Source organism: Apodemus sylvaticus, chromosome 19, assembly GCF_947179515.1.
Source record: "Apodemus sylvaticus chromosome 19, mApoSyl1.1, whole genome shotgun sequence".
In the NCBI taxonomy this organism is placed as follows: Eukaryota; Metazoa; Chordata; class Mammalia; order Rodentia; family Muridae; genus Apodemus; species Apodemus sylvaticus.
Window position 1 is genome coordinate 6,048,770 of NC_067490.1, and position 18,157 is coordinate 6,066,926.

Consider the following 18,157-nt stretch of genomic DNA (forward strand, 5'->3'; position numbering starts at 1 on the left):
CTATAGCAGATTGTTCCTTGAAACTCAAAGGTTGGGGGAAGCTTTTGTTTTTCCTTTTCTCGTGTATCTTTTGTTCTTTTTGATGTTGTTTTTCTGCCTTTGGGTTGCAGTTCCTATCCATCCATCCGCCACACAAAGGCGAGGCTCATCCCCTCCCCACCCACCGGGAGCATCACGCGTCCAGGGCTACCCAGCCTCTCTCAACATCAAGTCTGCAGCTCGCTTTTCCGTCTTAGCCCTTTAGCGATGGAGCGCAAGCATCAGCGGCGCGTGCTACGAGCCGGCCTGGCTGAATGGTGCTGTTTCCGGCCGACCGGGCAGGTGAGGCCCGGGCCTACGGCCTAGTACGCGGCGGGGGCGGGGCGTGCCGCGCGGCCTTCCCGGCGTGCCCCGCGCGGGGGCGGGGCGGGGGCGGGACTCTTGTTTATGAAAAGCCGGGTGACTCAGCCGCGAATCCGCGGCCGGGGCGGGGGCGCGCGGTGGCCAGAGTTCGGCGGTTGCTTCGGGGATCGGTGGCCGAGAGCGCGGCAGCCAGCAGCCGGTGAGTGCCGAGCGACCGGGCGGCCGGGCGGGTGGTGGCGCGGGCTGATGATGGCGGCGGGCGCGACGCCGCGGCCTGAGAGGCCCCGCGCGGGCTCCTCCCCGGCCTGCGGAGAAAGGAGAAGCCCGGCGAGCCGACCGGCCGGCGATCGGCCTCGCGGGTCCACCGGTAGCCCAGGCGGGGGAAGGTTGGTCGCGCTTTCCCCGCAGTTCTGGAACCTTCTGTTCGGGTCCTGTCGCCCCTCTGTCGTCATCCCAGGCTGAGTGCAAAACTGGGAGTTTTTTCTTGCAGATAAGAACTTTCTTTAGCAGACAGTGTTGCCAGGCTTGCGCCGGCAGGACACCTCCCCTTTGTGGGTATTTCTCATTCTTTGAACGTTCCTGGATTGAGCCGGTTTACCATTTTGTAGTAAATCTAATCTTTTAAGTGAGGATTCAGCAAACGAACTAACAGACAGGCAAAGAACTCTGACCAACTTAAGAAAATGTATCTCTAAGCCCTTTCACGGTGTCTGTTTGCTGATAGGCCGTTATTTACCTAGAAATTTGAAATTTCCTTTCTTTTCTTTTATTTCTTTTTTTCTTTTGAGATTTCTTTTTAAATGATCTCCCAGAGTGTCGGAATAATATTAGTTGTGACGAATCGTGAGCTAGAACGTCAACCCCACTCCAGAAGAACAGAAACAAAATCTTCAAGTAGCAGTTCTCAGACGTGCTTTGCAGGACTTCTACCTTGGCTCCCAGAAATTAATTCTAGAAATCTGGGGTGAACCTTTGAGTCTGCAGTGTTGGCAGGCTCCCACCCAACTTGGGCTGCTTTGGTAAGCCAGGAATCAGACCTTAGGAAACCATGAGTAGCTTGGCCTGAGAATTTTAAATACTGTCTCCTGCCCTTTTCTTTCTGTTGACTTACTCCTCTCCTCTTCCTAATCAGTCGGAAGTCAAGAAGTCCTGACTCCCCAAAGCTGTGTGAGAAAGAGTGCTTTCTGGAGTCCTGAACATTAGAGCAGGAAATGGCTTTTCATCCATATCCTGTTACTGCCTTGGTGGGAGAAAGATCGCTTGGATCTGGCTAACCTGCCTTGTTTCTCTCCAGAGCCAGTTGGTAGGATCATGGGCGCTTGAGCATACCATTAGGTCATAGGGCCTTCCTCCCTAGAGTACCAGCTAGGGTGTGCCCATAGCCTGGAGGTCTCTGATTCTCTGGGATGTAACAGCATCTGTAGTATTTATGGGCTTTTAGTTGTTGTGGATATCAGTTCACTAACTACAGAATATCTTGAGTGATGCCTATTTTATGCAGAGCAACTGAAGTAAGTCATTTTAGGGACAGTATCCCAAATATGGCTCAGAATTTCCTTACTGTCTGGCAGAAACGAGGGTTGGATGACCTCCACATCTGCCAAAGGTGTTTCCTACATCTTGATGTCTCTTGAAATAGACTCCACAGGTGATCTTAAAGTTCACCATGAAGTTTTGGCATTTTTTTTGGCTTTGATGCCTTTGGATATCTGTCTGGCTATTTATTGATGGTTTTGTTGTTGTTGTAGATGACTTACAAAATAGTGTGCCTTTCTGCTGTGCTGAGCTTCGTGTGTGTGTGTGTGTGTGTGTGTGTGTGCGCGCGCGCGCGCGCGCGCGCGCTCTCTCTCTCTCGTGCTTCCCATCTACCCCAAATGAGATCTCCTCAAACTTGCATGGCTAATTGGGGTGAGCACTTGAAGGGAACTGTTTGGATGTTAAGTGATGGTAAAGTCAGAGTCACTGAAATTCGAAGCTTTAAGGATAAGGGAGCACGTTGTAAGTTTACCTAGCACAAGCCTCTCATCTTTCAGGTAGACGCCAAGGTAGGGATGTAACTCAGGGGCCCTGCGCCTGCTCGGCACATGTGGGAGGCACTAGGTTTGGTTCTTAGCGTATTCTGTACCCTTTTCCCCCCCTCCACCCTGCTTCCAAACACAGAAGTCTGAGATGGTAGGAGGATTACTGGTCTAGCCTGCTGCCTTTCCTGCTATATTATCTTTTAAATGCTTCAGCAAGGAAATGGTGCAGAGCAGAGAACTAAAAAGGTGAAGGAAACGGAGAGATTCTGACATGACCACAGTGCCAGTGTCTCATGGGCAGTTGAAGGAAGTGTGTTCTAACTGTAAACCTCTGTCATGAAAGTGCTGAAAGAAACCGGAAGCTCCAATAGGTCCGGGAAGGCTAAGTAGGAGCGGGCAGGTGGCAGGCTTACAGAACCCGGGAGGTGAGAAGCGTACTGGCTATCAGAGATTTGCTTTAGAAAAGATTGATGATGAAGGCTGGGTTGTAGAAGTGTGAGCAGTGTCCAGAACCTTTGACGCCGCTGTCGTGAGCGGCTCAGGTTACTGGGCTCCTCGTTGGTTGGTTGGTTCTGGGGAGTTGTGCTCTGCGCCTTTACCACATGTATCTCTTTGCCTTGAGAGGAGGTCATCAGAGCCCTTGGAACAGGAGTTTCAGACCTCTGAGCCACTATGTGGGTGCTGGGAACAGAACCCGGGTCCTCGGCAAGAGCAGCCAGGGTTCTTAGGCCACAGAACCATCTGAACCACGAGTTGTGTAACCACTGCTGCTTTTATTCTTGATTAGTTTTAGAGAGCTTTTCATCTGTGTTTTAAAAGCTAACTTCTCGGTTCAATATTGTTTTTTTTAAGTTGTTTCTTACATTTAGTGAGGGTGACCCATGCTTACAGAGGTCAGAGGACTGCTTGCAGGTTATTTATGCCCTCGTGTGGCTCAGGGATGGAGCTCAAGTTGTGTTAGCTTGGGTAGCTGCCTTTACCTGCTGAGCCCCCTGAAATTTTCAGTGGGATTTTTGTTGTCTGTGGTTCCTGTTAAGTAAACTCACCAGCCCACTGCACCCCACCCCCATCTGTTTTTGTTTTCTCTTTTTGAGACAGAACCTCACAGGCTTGCCTGGAACTTGAGATCCTTCTGCTCTGAAGTGCTGGAGTTGTGGTGTATGCCACCACCGCCTGGCTTCCCCCTCCCATGGCAGTGTTTATAAACAACTTTATCAGAACACAGCCATGGGTACTTGTTTGTGAACTCCTGAGTACTGTAGTAGTGTGGCCTAAAAACCTAGGATGCTAACCCGCTCACTCCTTACCAGAGAGCTTACAATTCCTGTTGGAATGCTTTCTTCAGGCTCCCCACCAGAAACGCGGGCTGTACTATTGGCAGGCTTCCCCGACAGCGCCTTCCCTGAGGCCGACGTGTCTGCTGACATCCCTACTTCCTAGTCGTTTCTGCCCAGCTTTGTGTACAGCCTCCTGGTGACTGTGTCTGCAGTGTCTCTGTTCTGACAGAAAAGTGGTAGGAACCAGGCTCACGAGAGGACTGCTGTGTGCATGTGTGTGCCTGTGTGTGCACCTCAAAGGGATTGTAGGTGGGGAAAGGTGACTTGGTAAGCTTTATAGCCACTGTGATTTTATGGTAACATTTAGGGGCAGGTATAAGAGTTAGAAGGTGGAAAAGAGAAGGTAAAAAGAACTTATTAAACAGCACACGTCTGTTTGCTTGTTTTATTAACATATTTAAATTAAGTGTACTTGCTGGTGTCTGTGGGTGTGTGCACATAAGTGCAGGAGACTTTGGGTGCCAGGAGACAGCATCAGAGATCCTTACAGATGAACCAGCCAGTCTGTGCAAAGTGAGCTCAGGTCCTCTGTGAGAGTGGGGTGCACTCTGAACTCTGTCTCTCTCCAGCTCCTTTTTGTTACTATTTATAGTCTTTCAAAAGTCCACTCATGCATACCATGTATCTTGATGGCATTCACACCCACTCTTCTCCTGCATCTCCCCCCAGCTCCTCGCTAACACCTCTCCCTCCCAGCCTCATGCTTCCGACCTAAACAGTGCCCATGGTACCTATTGGATCACACACTGGAGCACGGCATGCCGCTTGTATGTGGCCGTCTCCCAACTCCACGCTGTAAGTTTTAGCTGGCTTGGTATAGATGTTCATGTGCACAGCAGTCATGTCTGGTTGAGGGCGCGTGTGTTTCAGAGACGCTCCCTCAGCCTTCGGGCAGAGGCTGCTCTAGATATGCTCTCTCCAACTGAGCACCTGCCGTTGCCTTTATTCTTAGTACTGGAGCAGTCTGAGCATCCGTACTCACTTTAGGAGGGCTTTATGGTTGCGATGTTTTGAAGCTTAATACTTGCAGACATACCTTTTTTTTTTTAAAGAGACTTCCGGCTACTGACCTCTGCCTACTTCTTGATTTGTGGCATGGATGACACCAAATTATGTTCCACCACTTAATATGTAGAATTCATAACATAACCTGGCACATGCTTTGAAGGTCTATACTGAGAGGCAGATCTCTGAGTTAGAGGACATCCAGGACCACAAAGAAGAGTCCTTATCTCAAAACAAACAAACAAAAAACCAGTGTTCCCTATAACAAGTGCCCCGATTCATAGTAGTTGGTAAAAAACTTAGACCCACCAGTGTTACAGATGGCTTTTACCAACCACTATCAACCATGGAAGTCCTGGGAGCCTGTTTTCTGATATCTAAATCATATACATTCCTTGTCTTCCAGGCTTCCTTTCTGGCTAAGAATGAATGTTCACCAGGGCAGCGATGGCGACAGGGTATTGCAGCCAGAGCTCAGCTGCCTAGGAGATGAGACCTTAGCTACCACTCCAGAGAAAGAAAGCGGCAGCTTGGTATCCTGTGGTCTTCATAGTGTCACTTGTCCCCTAGCTGCCAGGAATGAAGGTACTGGGGGCTTTCTCACACCCGCACATCTTGCACCTAGGAGGAATGCAGGCTGTTAACATGAGCATATATTCAGTTAAGTGGCTTAGCATACCTGTCCCGCTGATCACCATAGAAAATTTCCATAGATTATCACCATAGAAAATCAGTTGGGACTGTCCACCTGATATGAGGGTGTAAGAAACAGCTACATGTTTGGAGCCAGCAGACAGGTTGACTCTGCTCTGGTCCTTACCATCTATAATGTGATGAGACCCCCCCCCCCCCAACACACACACACACTCCAGGAGAGTTCTGTTAATGAATGGGGAGGGCATGGAGGGCTGCGGTATCCAGGTGCTAATGGTAAGACAGCTCCTGAGAAGTCTGTGGGCTGGCCCTCGGATAGAGTCCTAAGCCTGGCGGGCTGGCCCGAATGCACTCTAGACCAGCTCGTGACCTCGGCAGCCTTCCTGCCTCCGCCTCCTGGGCACCACGGTGACAGGCATGGACAGGCACACAGTGTCATGCCTCACTCTGGGGTACCTTCACTAGCTGGACTCAGGGATTTGGTTTGGTTTGGGGTTTTGGGTTTTGGTTTTGGAGACAGGGTCTCACTGTTGTCCTGGAACCTACTCTGTAGACCAGGCTGGTCATAAACTTACAGATCCACCTGCCATCACCACATGGGGTTCAGTTGGCTAATTCTTAACTAATTCTTAATTTTACCATCTTTTTCAGCCTATATCTTTAAAAAGGCAACCACCATTTCCCGAGTACAAATACATAAAAATATGCACATATGTTAATTTAATTTATTTTGCATGTATGAATGCTTTGCCTGTGTATATGTCTGCTGCCCGTGGAGGCCAAAAAAGGTTATCAGAGCCCCTGGAAGTAAAGTTTCAGATGGTTGGAAGCTACCATGTGTGTACTGGGAATTGAACCCAGGTTCTCCGGAAGAGCATGCAGTGCTTTTAACCACTGAGCCTTCTCTCCAGCCCATAATATTACAAAATAGTCCAATTTGGCTATGGCTTGTTTTTGTTAAGATTTAGAGTTTTGTTGAGTGTGTATGGTTTTGGGGGGACAGGGATGGAGACAAGGTCTCAGGCCAGGCTGGCCTCTCACTTGTTAGGTAGCTGACCTTGAACTTCTGATCCTCCTGCCTTCACTTCCCCAGTGCTGAGGTAGTACTGAGGATCAAATGCATACTAAGTAAATTACCAACGGAGCAACAGCTCCTTGTTAATAAAGTTTTATTCGTGTTGTAGCATACGCATCCCCACATTCCCAGAGGGCAACTTGATAGAATCAGTTCTTCCCTCACACCTTTCCATGGGTTCTGGGTCTCCGCCTGAGGTGTCAGGCTGGTGTGGCAAGTGGCTCGCTCACTGCAACAGCTCATTGGCTTCCCAAACACATGCTTGTTTCTTACAAATTTTAGATAAACTTATTTTAAAACAAGTCTTTAGTCTACAGGTTACTTTATCGTTTGTTAAGAGATAGAAAGCCGATGTGCATGCTAAAGAGTTCAGCGCCCACCGGAGGTGCCCTGTTGTGGTACTCCGTTTTGATATTTGCATGCTGGTCCTCAGTACCATGTAAACCATATGCAGTGTCACATGGCCGTAATCCCACCCCTGGGGGATGGGAGAGGAGGATAAGGAAGAAGTTCATCCTCAGCCTTTAGCTTAAGGGTGGCCCAGGCTACACAGGGCCCTGTCTCAAAGTGGAGAGGAGGAATTTTAAATAATTTAAAGAGATGAACTTTTCGATAATAGGACAAAAAAGATGAGACCCCAAGAGTGAGGCCACATGCACTTGCTGTTGACAGCAAGGTGTCGCAGTCCAGAAGCGGATGCGGGGCTTTGGGGATTCTCTGGCACAGTGACAATGGTTGGCTCTGAGAATGTCTAGGAAGAGTAGTAAATTAGGTAAAAGACTTTCTTCCTGGCAAATTAAAAACAAAAACAAAAAGGCAGCTTTGAAGAGTGAAAGCATACAGTAATCAGAAGTTCCTAAACTAGAGACGGCAGTGCTGGGGCCATAGCTGAGCCTACAGTAAGGAGGACAGGAGCTGGTCAGACAGACAGACAGACACACAGACAGACACACAGCCCTGGCTCCCATCCCCAGGACTGTGCACCTGTGTGTGCTGGATCGAGCTCTATTCTCAGCACTCAGAGGCCGGGGGAGGAGGATCAGAAGTCAAAGGCTCTCTTCAGCTACACAGTGAATTTAACCCACTTAGACTACATGAGACCCTGCCTCAAAAATAATAAATCCGGGCTAGAGATACTGCTCTCTCTGCTGAGAGTGCTTCCTCCCCCTCCAGAGGGCTTGTTTGCGCCAGCTCCAGGGATCTGACTCCCTCTTCTGGCCTCCTTGGGCACTTGAGGGCAGTCACACAACCCACAGATGCTTGAGGAAAAATCCGAAATAAGTAAATAAATGACGCACAGCATGTGTCAGAGTATTATTTAGAGGTGGAGGTGAAGCCGAGAAGACATGATAGCTTCTGAGCACCAACTTTCGGTGCCTGGGTTGCCATGAACCCCGCTCTTCTGCTCCGTCCTGTTCCTCTGGGCTTTGTTTACTTTAAAATTATAGTGGCTTTAAAGTGTGGGTGCTTCAGCCTTCAGTCCCCCCAACCCCATAGCACACACTGATGGAAAGATGTTATCAGGATACATCCTGAGACGGAGGGGAATTTGTGAGGGGAATTGTTTGTTTTGTTTGTTTGGGTTACTTTTTTTTTTTTTTTTTTCAAGACAAGGTTTCTCTGTGTAGCCCTGGCTATCCTGGAACTCCTCCAGAGACCAGACTGGCCTCACATTCAGAGATCTGTGTGCCTGGCTTTTAAGTGTTTGGTTTGTTTTTGGTTTTTCTCTAGGCTAGTGTTTTAGCTGCAAACACCCATGGCTTTAGGGTTTTGTTCACTGGCTATTGTTTTAGAGCACACATTTTCTTCTGACTGGAGCCCTTTAGTGACTTGGTATTTTTTGTCTGATTTTTTCAGACCTTGCACTTGACTATGCCCCTCAGTCAGCGAGCCTTCAGTATCCTCACATAATGCCACTTCCTGAAGACAGCAAGGGCTCATGCTTCCAGAGTGGGAGCAAGCGGAGCCACGAGCCCTTCCTCGGTCCAGAGAGACTTGGAACCAGCGGCCTAGGTTTTGGAGGTGGCGCTCACTCTCAAGCCCCAGAGAAAGTGACGCTTCTTGTGGACGGCACCCGTTTTGTGGTAAACCCTCAGATTTTCACTGCTCATCCGGACACCATGTTGGGAAGGTAACACAGTTCCCTTGTGAGTGCACTCTGTTCTGTGTGCAGCAGGTGCAGAACTGCCCTGCCGTACGCTGACCCTCTTCCCTGCCTGCCCCTCTGAACACATGGCCTTGCCTTCTGAGTTGCATAGGTCAGAGGTGCAAAGCTGAGACCTAAGTCGTGTTCTGTTCCCTCCTGTGGAAAACAGTATTAGGCCGGCGGTGGTGGCGCACGCCTGTGATCCCAGCACTTGGGAGGCAGAGGCAGGCGGATTTCTGAGTTTAAGGCAAGCCTGGTCTACCCAGTGAGTTCCAGGACAGCCAGGACTACACAGAGAAACCCTGTCTCAAAAAACCAAAAAAAAAAAAAACCCCAAAAAAAAGAAAAGGAAAGAAAGAAAAAGAAAAAAAAGAAAAGGAAAACAGTATTAGAAGTAATCCACATGGCACAAGAGCAGGGAACCTGTTCTAGAAAAAATCCTTTTGCCTCCCATCCATTTCTAGTCGGGTTTTTTGGGTGGGGAGGGTACAGTTTGCAGTCCTAGAGATGGAACCCAGAAACCTAGGCTGTCATGCATGGGGAACGAGCATTTTACTGAGTTAGAGCCCTGGCCTGTGGCTAGGTTATTCTTTGTTGATGTGTGTTGGTGTTTTGCCTGCAGGTATGTCTGCAGTGCGAACATGCAGTGCCTGCAGGGGCCAGGAGAGGGTGTCTCAGATGTCTGGGACTGGAGTTAACAGATGGTTGTGAGCCGCTTGTGGGGGCTGGGACTCTAACCCAGATCCCGAGGTGAGAACAGGCCTCCTCATTGAAATATGTCGAGGCACAGAGGAGGCTCACGCCTGTCTGAGAGTCGTGGCTAGACTAGCCTGTGGAGTGAACTCTTCCCAAAGGGAAGGTGAGCCGGGACGGAATGGAGTGACCATTGGGCGGGGCCAGGGGAAGGCCCAGGCCGCCAGGAGAGAGTTTGCACTGGCATGGTCTTGGGGCAGGGGGAGGCTTCCACAGCCTCCTGCAGGGCCTCCCTACAGTGTCTGCTCCACAGACTGATGCTTCCCTCTTTCCCTTTTGTTTGAAGGCGTGTCCTGAGGTGTGTGTGCATTCCTCTGAGAGGCATCAGGTCCCAGGGCTGGGCTTTTAAATTACACTGTAAGAGAGTAGGGTAGCGTTGTATGGGAGCGGAAGGGAAGAGCTGCCTCTGCGGAACCCTGCGGAGGAGGTGATGTTGTTGCTGGTGTCTTTCAGAATGTTTGGGCCGGGAAGAGAATACAACTTCACAAGGCCCAACGAGAAGGGCGAATATGAGATCGCAGAGGGGATCAGCGCCACTGTGTTCCGCACCGTGCTGGTACGTGCCTCAGTCTCCTGCTCTGTCCTCCCCACGGCACGGCACGGCACGGCACGCGTGCTTAAATGTGACTGACTGCCGGTCTCTGGTGTGCAGTCGTTGCCTTTTCTTTATTGTTCCTGCATATAACTTGTAAGTCCTTAGGTGCGCTCAGTTGGCTGTCAAGCTCTGTTCATCTTGGGTAGACAGGAGCTTCTTTGTCACCTAATGCCCCAGCCAGTAGACTCCAGGACCCTGCCACCTCAGCAGAGGAAGCTGTCAGAGTGCATTCTTGGCTTACATTTCTCCATCCTGATCTGTCACAGGATTATTACAAAACTGGCATCATCAACTGTCCAGATGGCATCTCTATCCCAGATCTCAGAGACACGTGTGACTATCTGTGCATTAACTTTGATTTCAACACTATCCGATGTCAGGATCTGAGTGAGTATGGAGCGCTGTGACATCAGCCAGTGTGCTTTCGCTGCGCTCACAAGTGAAGAAGTGCGGTGTGTAGGCTCAGAACTCCTGGAAGGTAGACAGACGTCTCGCTAACCAGTGCTTCCCTGCTACCAGGGGTTGTGGGAAGTGGAATACGCAAATCATCTGGGTGTGTGACTCAACATCACCCCAGCACTCAGAAGACAAGGGCATCTTGATAGCTGAGTGCTGACACAGGCTACAGAGCACCCTGTCTCACAGAGGCCAGGGGTGGCTCACTCGATGGCGCAGTGCTCACCTAGCCCAGGAGAGCCAGGGTCCCATTATTGGCACACATTACACAAGGCATGCGAGCCGTGCCTGTGAGCTCAGTGCTCGGGAGTGCGGGCTGGAAAGGAAAGGCGTGAGGTCGATCGTGGCCACCTGGGCTCTGAGCTGCTGCTGTGTTCTTGGGGAGGACTACAGTGTCAACTCTTGACAGGCAGGTACTGAGTGTCAGTGAGGAAGGGACTGTGGTGACAGCAAAGAGTGAAGCTAGTCACCACCGTGGGTGGTGAGGGACTCTGACAGTGCAGGTGCCGCTTCCAGTTTGTCCTCTGATCTGCACTCAGCAGTGTGCATGGCCGGCCAGCAGCTCTCTCTCCTCTCCGTCCCAGGCGCCTTACTGCACGAGCTGTCCAACGACGGTGCCCACAAGCAGTTTGACCTCTACCTCGAGGAGCTGATTCTGCCCATCATGGTGGGCTGTGCCAAGAAAGGCGAGCGAGAGTGTCACATTGTCGTGCTGACAGACGAGGACTCCGTGGACTGGGATGAAGACCACCCCCCACCCATGGGGGAGGAGTATTCCCAAAGTAGGAGCCCCCACAGAAAATGCTATCCTAGAGCCTGTGCAGATGCCACTGATAGCTAGTGATGGGCACAGGCACCCGCAGGGGATAGCCGCAGGACAGGCCTAACCTCTGCTGGGACCGCTCTCTCCTCCCCTAGTGGGTGCCATTGTCAGACACTGACGTTGGTAATGAAATTCTCCTCCATTTCATTTAAGTGTTGTTGGCTGAGTGAGAAAAGCATTTGGCATGCAGTTGTGATGTCCTGAGTTCAGATCCTAGAACCGACAGAAAAGCTGGATGTGGTGGCCTGTGTCTAATCTACAGCTCCTTTAGTGACATGGGAGGCAGAGACAGGATCCCTGGAACCCCAGGGCCAGCTAGCCCTGGAGTATACAGCAGAACAAGAGAGCAGAGGCTGTCTCATGGTGGCAGGCGGAAGCCGACAGCCCAGGGTATCCTCTTACCGCACTTGTGCACAGGCAGACGCACCCACACTCTATGGAGGGTGAGGCCCGCTCTGTCCGCCCGCCCGTGTCCTCCAGCTTATGGTCTCACTCCCCCCTTCTCCCCCTCTCTCTTTTAAAGATTTATTTACTTGTTTTGTGACTACACTGTAGTTTTCTTCATACTCCACAAGAGGGCGCCAGATCTCATTACAGATGGTTGCGAGCCACCATGTGGTTGCTGGGATTTGAACTCAGGACCCCTAGAATGCTCTTAACAGCCCTGCTTATGTTTCTCTCTCTCTCTCTCTCTCTCTCTCTCTCTCTCTCTCTCTCTCTCTCTCTCTCTCTCTCTCTCTCTGGTTTTTCAAGACAGGGTTTCTCTGTATAACCCCTGGCTGTCCTGGAACTCACTCTGTAGACCAGGCTAGCCTCGAACTCAGAGATCAGCCTGCCTCTGCCTCCCAGAGTGCTGGGATTACAGGCGTGCGCCACCACGCCCAGCTTTATGTTCTCTTAATGTAAAAATCTTTATACTTTTTATATGGCTGCTCAATGTCCCATTCATAAATGTGCCATAATTCACTTGCCTTGTAAGACATTGGAAGAGTTTTTCAATATGAGACGTGTAATGACTTTTAAACAGTATTTTCACACATCACTAGAGGATATTCCTAGTCATAGAATGACAAGAGCTTGGTGCTTTTGTAACTGTGACAGCTGTTCTGTGCCAGGATTCCCAGCGTTAGGGATGCTGGGGCTGGGAAGGGGTGCCCAGGTCAGATGTCATCATGGGTCACATGGCTCCCTCTGGTTGCCCCCATCCATGACTGACTCGGATGTTGTTTTGTTCAGTTCTTTACAGCTCCAAGCTCTACAGATTCTTCAAGTATATTGAGAATCGAGATGTTGCTAAAACTGTGTTAAAGGAACGAGGCCTGAAGAACATTCGTATTGGAATTGAAGGTATTAAAATCTCTCAGCCAAGCCGGCAGTGGTAGGGCCTGCCCCCCCCTTTTTTGTTTGTTTGTTTGTTTGTTTGTTTTTTGGATTTGGTTTTTTTTGAGACAGGGATCACAGGTGTGCACCACCACCGCCCAGCTGGGGGCCTGCCTTTAATCCCAGTACTTATGAAGCAAAGGCAGGCTGGTTTTTGAGTTCAAAGCCAGCCAGGGCTACATAGAAAAGCCCCATCTTGAAAAAAAATAAAATAAAAAGGCTTGGTCAGTGTTGAGGTTGTACAGCTCAGGGGTGGGGCAGATTTCAGGCTTACTCCTCTGAGCTTGGCTTACAGGAGCCCTGAGAGCCGTAGACCCCAGCTGCTGGCGGGCCGTGCTGCAGTGCTGTTTGGCCTGCCTGAGGTTCACATTCGCCTTCCCTCCAGTTGGAGCAGTGAGGGGCGGCCCTGAGTGTCCCTCAGGGTACTCCGCCCAGGGCACAGGAGTCTGGGGAATCCAGCTAGCACCTGGGCTCACCTCAGCAAGAGCATGGTTTTTAATGTAAAAATTATTCTCTATTATTCTCTCTCTCTCTCTCTCTCTCTCTCTCTCTCTCTCTCTCTCTGTTTTGTTTAGTTGGGTTGTCCCCCCCCCCCCCCCACCTCCCCAGACAGTGTTTCTCTGTATAGCCCTGGCTGTCCTGGAACTTACTCTGTAGATCAGGCTGGCCTCAAACTCAGAAATCCTCCTGCCTCTGTCTCCCAAGTGCTGGGATTAAAGGCATGTGTCACCACCGCCCAGCTTGTAAAATTATTTTCTTAAAAAAACAGCTTAAGAGTTTGAGATTTGCCAACTGTGGTGGTACAATCTCAGCCCTCAGGAGGCAGAGGGAGGAGGCTTTCTGTGAGCTCTGGGCCTGCTTGGTCTGTAGAGAAGTTTCCAGACAGGTTGAGGCTATAGTGAGGCTATAGTGAGACCACCCTGTCTTTTTTTTTTTTTTTTTTTGATTTATTTAGTTTATATGAGTACACTTGTAGGTCTCTTCAGACACACCAGAAGAGGGTTTTGAATCCCATTAGATGGCTGTGAGCCACCATGTGGTTGCTGGGAATTGAACTCCGGACCTCTGGAAGAGCAGACAGTGCTCTTAACCACTGAGCCATCTCTCCAGTCTGTCTCTTCTTAAATAAGATAAAAATTGAGATCTGTTTTTTCTCAGGCTACCTTGCTGGGGTAGATGTTGATGCAGCCGGGGCTCCCTGCCCTAGTCAGCTCCCTGCCGCAGCAGTGTTACATGTGTCTGACTCGGGAATATAGAAGTCACTATTGAGTTCATTTCACTGCCTTGTTTGTGAGGCCTGGGGACGGGGTAACAGGCCCTTCCTGGCCTGCCAAGCTGTTGTGCTGGGAACATTAGATGCACAGAGCGGGCTGCCCACTCCTTGCTGGTCCCACTTGGTCTCTGGGAACCCCTTCTGGGTATTCGTCAGTTTGTATTTTTTCTTGAGGTAAACATTCCACATTTCCTTATGTTTCCCTTAACCATGGCTTCTATACAGCATTGACAAGATGACAGCTCTTGTGCCCTGGTGACGTTTTGTGCTATGGCGGTGTTTCCAACAGTTAGAGGCTCTTGCCACAGAGCTGTTCTCGCTGTCTTTGGATTTGGAAGTAGATAGTAGAGAGAGTAAGTACACTTTCCCGTTGCAGGTTACCCTACCTGTAAAGAAAAGATTAAGAGGAGACCTGGTGGGCGGTCTGAAGTCATCTACAATTACGTGCAGCGCCCTTTTATCCAGATGTCCTGGGAAAAGGAGGAAGGGAAGAGTCGTCATGTGGACTTCCAGTGTGTGCGCAGCAAATCCCTCACTAACCTGGTGGCTGCTGGAGAGGACATCTTGGAAGACCAGGGGACAGTGATGCATCATCCACCACAAGTGGACGAACTCGACCGCTTAAATGCTCCACTTGCTCAGATGGCGCCGAGTGACTTTCAAGATTAGGGGTGAAGGCCTTTTGCTGGATCTCTCTCTCTCTCTCTGTGGGTACCCCAACCAGGCCTCCCTGCCCTCCTGTGGTGTCTGTCCTTCACCTCTGAGTTATTAATGTGCCCTTTTCTGGGTCTGCCTCTGGCTGGGCAAAGCAGCTCTCCGGTAATTACACGACCAGCTTTACCAGCCCTGGCAAACAAACCTTTTGGGTCTGGTGCTCTTGGCTGAATCTTTCCATTCTCCTCCTGGTGCAGGACAGGAAGTGGGCTGTTGCCTGACATTCTGCACAGCCACCCCTCTTACACAGTGAGTGCTTTCACATCAGACACATTGCTTAATAGCAGAAGGACCAAACGTCAGAGGAGACACTCTGGCTGGGGCGGGTGTGCCCACCTGAGGAGGTGTGCGGGGTGGGTGAAAGGTGGGGGGGCCTGGGGACTGCACCCAGATGCCATCTGGGTAGAATGCTGAAAGGGATTACTAAGAGCTCCAGCCCCGCTCTGCTTCTCACTAACATAGGAGCAAACCAACCCACAAGACGGCGTCTGCGGCAGGAAGAGCAGTGGCCCGGCCGTGGGCCGTGGACTTGTGCAACCTGATGCTTCATTTGGAAGTGAAATTTGCAAATGAGGTGGCAGAATAGCTCCAGAATGGGCCAGCTGCACCCTGCTCTGGTGGGAAGCCACAGTGCCTGTCCCCAGGGACAGCTCCTTGCCAAGGGTGTGGTAGGAGACTGATGCCTTGACGATTTGCTTAGCACCGTCCTTCGAGCTCCAGGGGGAGGGCATCTGTGGTTAGCTGGGCAGGTGCTGCCCAAAGGCCTCATTCCGTATGCTCACTCTTTATTTTTTTGTGTGTTCGGTTTTTTCGAGACAGGGTTTCTCTGTGTAGCCCTGGCTGTCATGGAGCTCACTCTGTAGACCAGGCTGACCTCGAACTCAGAAATTCGCCTGCCTCTGCCTCCCAGAGTGCTGGGATTACAGGCGTGCGCCACCACTGCCCGGCTTTATTTTTTTTAAAAACAGGTCGTTAGCTACTGGAACATGGCAAAAAAGTAGTACAGTGAGTGGTCATCACCAAAATCGGGGCCAGGCCTTGGTATTTGGTTTATCTGTTCAGGCTTGCGTGTGTGGTGGATGGTGGTCCAGATCATTCCCCTGCCCCTGACATTTCCATGGCTGTTGGCAGTGTGAGAGAGAGCCAGACAGCAGCATCTGGGATTATCTTACTTCCTGGGACAAGTTGACCCGTGAGTCCATCCTCTACCCTGGGCATTTTTCCATCATAGGTGGTGTGTAAGCTGTTTACTTCACGCTCTATAGAGAACACATCTTGGTTCTTTTGTTTGTTTGTTTGTTTTTGTTTTTTTTGTTTTTCTCGAGACAGGGTTTCTCTGTATAGCCCTGGCTGTCCTGGAACTCACCCTGTAGACCAGGCTGGCCTCAAACTCAAATCCTCCTGCCTCTGCCTCCCAGAGTGCTGGGGTCACAGGTGTGCCCCACCACCGCCCGGCGACATCTGGGTTCTTGAAGGCTGCTCCTATAAGACACTGTGTAGCATAACTACTTGATGGCAATAAAATGAGGTTTTGGAAGCCCTCTCTTTAGTATTGAAGAACAAGAGTGTTCTTACAACAGTTTTCTGTGCTTGTGGCTGCACAGTGGGAATTAGTGCAAGAGCTTCCTTGCTCAGAAAAGAACTAAAGGGTAAACGAGGCTCCAGTGTGCGTGGTGACTCGGTGTTGTCGGTGAGGTAGCGGGCTGAGGTTATGTGTGTCAGTCAGGAGCTTCCCTGTGTCAGGAGCTTACTTGAAGGTGCTTGGCTTGTGTTTGAGGCAGGTCTGGCTCTGACTTTGTTGGTGCTCCGTGGTTGCTCACCTGCAGCTCCGCCCCAGCCCTGGGTCAGCGGTGCTCCCGGCTTCTCCGTGGCCGCTCCAGTGTTTATGTATCTGTGTAATGCTCAGTGTGAGCACAGGCCTTTCTTTATCCTTTGGAGTTAGTTCACTGGCTTTGGCCTTTTATGAACTAGGTCTTCACCCAACACTCTAACCCATGGAGTTGACTAGGAGGCAATCTAAAGGCCTCTCCAGTGACGCTGGTGGTGGCAACTAGAGGGAAGGCTGGAGACATAGGCTCCTTGTGGTGAGGGAAGCTTTTTTGTATCTCAGCCCCACCCTTACCTACATTTCAGTGTCATTGTAGTTTGGTGTCTTGCCTACTGTTCTCAGGGTTGGGACACTTTTTTCCTTTTTGTTGGGGGGTGGAGTAGGGTGGTGTTACAAAACAAGACTTTTCTAGGTAGCTCTGGCTGTCCTGGAACTCACTCTGTAGATCAGGCTGGCCCTCAAACTAAAGCGATCCACCCGCCTCTGACTTCAGTGCTAGGACTAAAAGGTTTTCTCTGCCACTGACTGGCCCCAAATTGGGACATTCTTTAGTGATGGGACCTTTCAGGATCAAGGGCTGGATTACAGTCATCTTTGGAGTTGATGATTGGCTAAGGGAGAGAGGATTTTTCTCATAAAAAGATGGATTTTGGGCTCAGTGTCTTTTGTAAGTGCCTGAATAAGCAAGCTGGGCTGCGTGCACAGCCAGTCTCCTGAGAACGGTGAAGTCACACCTTAGAGTCTCAGAGTATCTTACAAGACAAAAAAGATGAAGCTGATCCTGAGTGTCGACTCCCCGGCATACCCTGGTTGTGGCTTGTGTAGCTGACTAGGGACACCTGCATTAAGGAGTTGGAGACTGGGGCAGACACAGTATTAGAACATAACAAATGGGGGAGATGGCAGGATTTGAGGAAGATAGGGAGCCCCTCAGGAGATGCTGTGTAATGTCTGATGTGTGCAGACCTGAGAGTGCTCTGCAGGAAACCCAGGAAGGGGCGGCTTCTCAGAGGGGGTGATGTGTCTTAGGGAAAAGAAATGTTCCAAGCACAGGCTTCAACTCAAGTGGAAAGTTTTAGTGGTGGCCATCAACAACTTCTGAGATGAGTGCAGGGAACTCAGCAGGACACTGCTGCCCTCCCAGGAGGCAGAACCACGCTTGTGTCTGAAGGGATCATTCTGGAGAAGTATGTTTTCTCCTAAGGGTAAACTGTGTGTGGAGTTTGCCTCTCACATTATATTTACTTTTGAAGTTGCACTTGTTCGCCTCCCAGTGTTTACGGAATCCTGTGTATGGGATGCTTTTTCTATAATAAAGTATTTTTATTTGTGTCTCCTGTCATTTAATAGAAAAGAAAATCACAAAGCAGACCTCCAATGAATTTAAAGGCTAGGATAGTGAATTTCTTTGTGGTGCGTTTCTTTCCTGAAGACACAGACTCACTGGAAGCTTGCCTGTGCTCCTCCCCTCTGTCCTAGGCTGCCCTCCACTTCAATCAAATGTAACATCGAAAGCTTAGACCTACTTGGACTGGTTCTGTGTCAGACAAGGTAATAATGATAGGGTCTACGGGACCTCTGGCTCTTGACTGTCCTGGCCCTGTTTTCGTCATGTTTACATGAAGTCCTTGGTTCATTTAGTACCAAGGTTGTTAAAAAGCCTCTGCCTTCAGCCCACCCCAGAGGCACCCAGTGGTTAAGATAGTGTGCTGGGCATTTCCTGCCAGATACCGCTTGCCTGCAGCTGATGCTCAT

At 50.2% G+C, this 18,157-nt stretch overlaps 1 protein-coding gene across 6 annotated transcripts; it reads left to right on the forward strand.

The window, feature by feature from the left end:
- The first annotated feature begins 414 nt into the window (after positions 1-414).
- Positions 415-17,734, forward strand: Kctd20 (potassium channel tetramerization domain containing 20). Of its 6 annotated transcripts, none has more exons than XM_052163210.1 (8): positions 449-541; positions 5,112-5,290; positions 8,292-8,565; positions 9,787-9,889; positions 10,195-10,315; positions 10,969-11,166; positions 12,444-12,554; positions 14,237-17,734. In XM_052163210.1, exons 2-8 carry the CDS (start codon positions 5,131-5,133, stop codon positions 14,527-14,529), a joined length of 1,260 nt encoding a protein of 419 aa, XP_052019170.1. In that variant the 5' UTR covers positions 449-541; positions 5,112-5,130; the 3' UTR covers positions 14,530-17,734. The 6 variants fall into 6 exon arrangements, with proteins under 6 accessions (XP_052019171.1, XP_052019170.1, XP_052019168.1 ...); XM_052163208.1 differs by lacking the exon at positions 449-541 and adding an exon at positions 639-728; XM_052163209.1 differs by lacking the exon at positions 449-541 and adding an exon at positions 4,474-4,495.
- The last annotated feature ends 423 nt before the right edge of the window (positions 17,735-18,157 follow it).

Bases quoted from the DNA above. Each gene is read 5' to 3' on its own strand.
- Kctd20 (XM_052163210.1), top strand. From the start codon at position 5,131: ATGAATGTTCACCAGGGCAGCGATGGCGACAGGGTATTGCAGCCAGAG. The intron at 10,316-10,968 runs GTGAGTATGGAG...TCTCCGTCCCAG, and splicing joins TATCCGATGTCAGGATCTGA to GCGCCTTACTGCACGAGCTG. The intron at 11,167-12,443 runs GTAGGAGCCCCC...TGTTTTGTTCAG, and splicing joins GGGGGAGGAGTATTCCCAAA to TTCTTTACAGCTCCAAGCTC.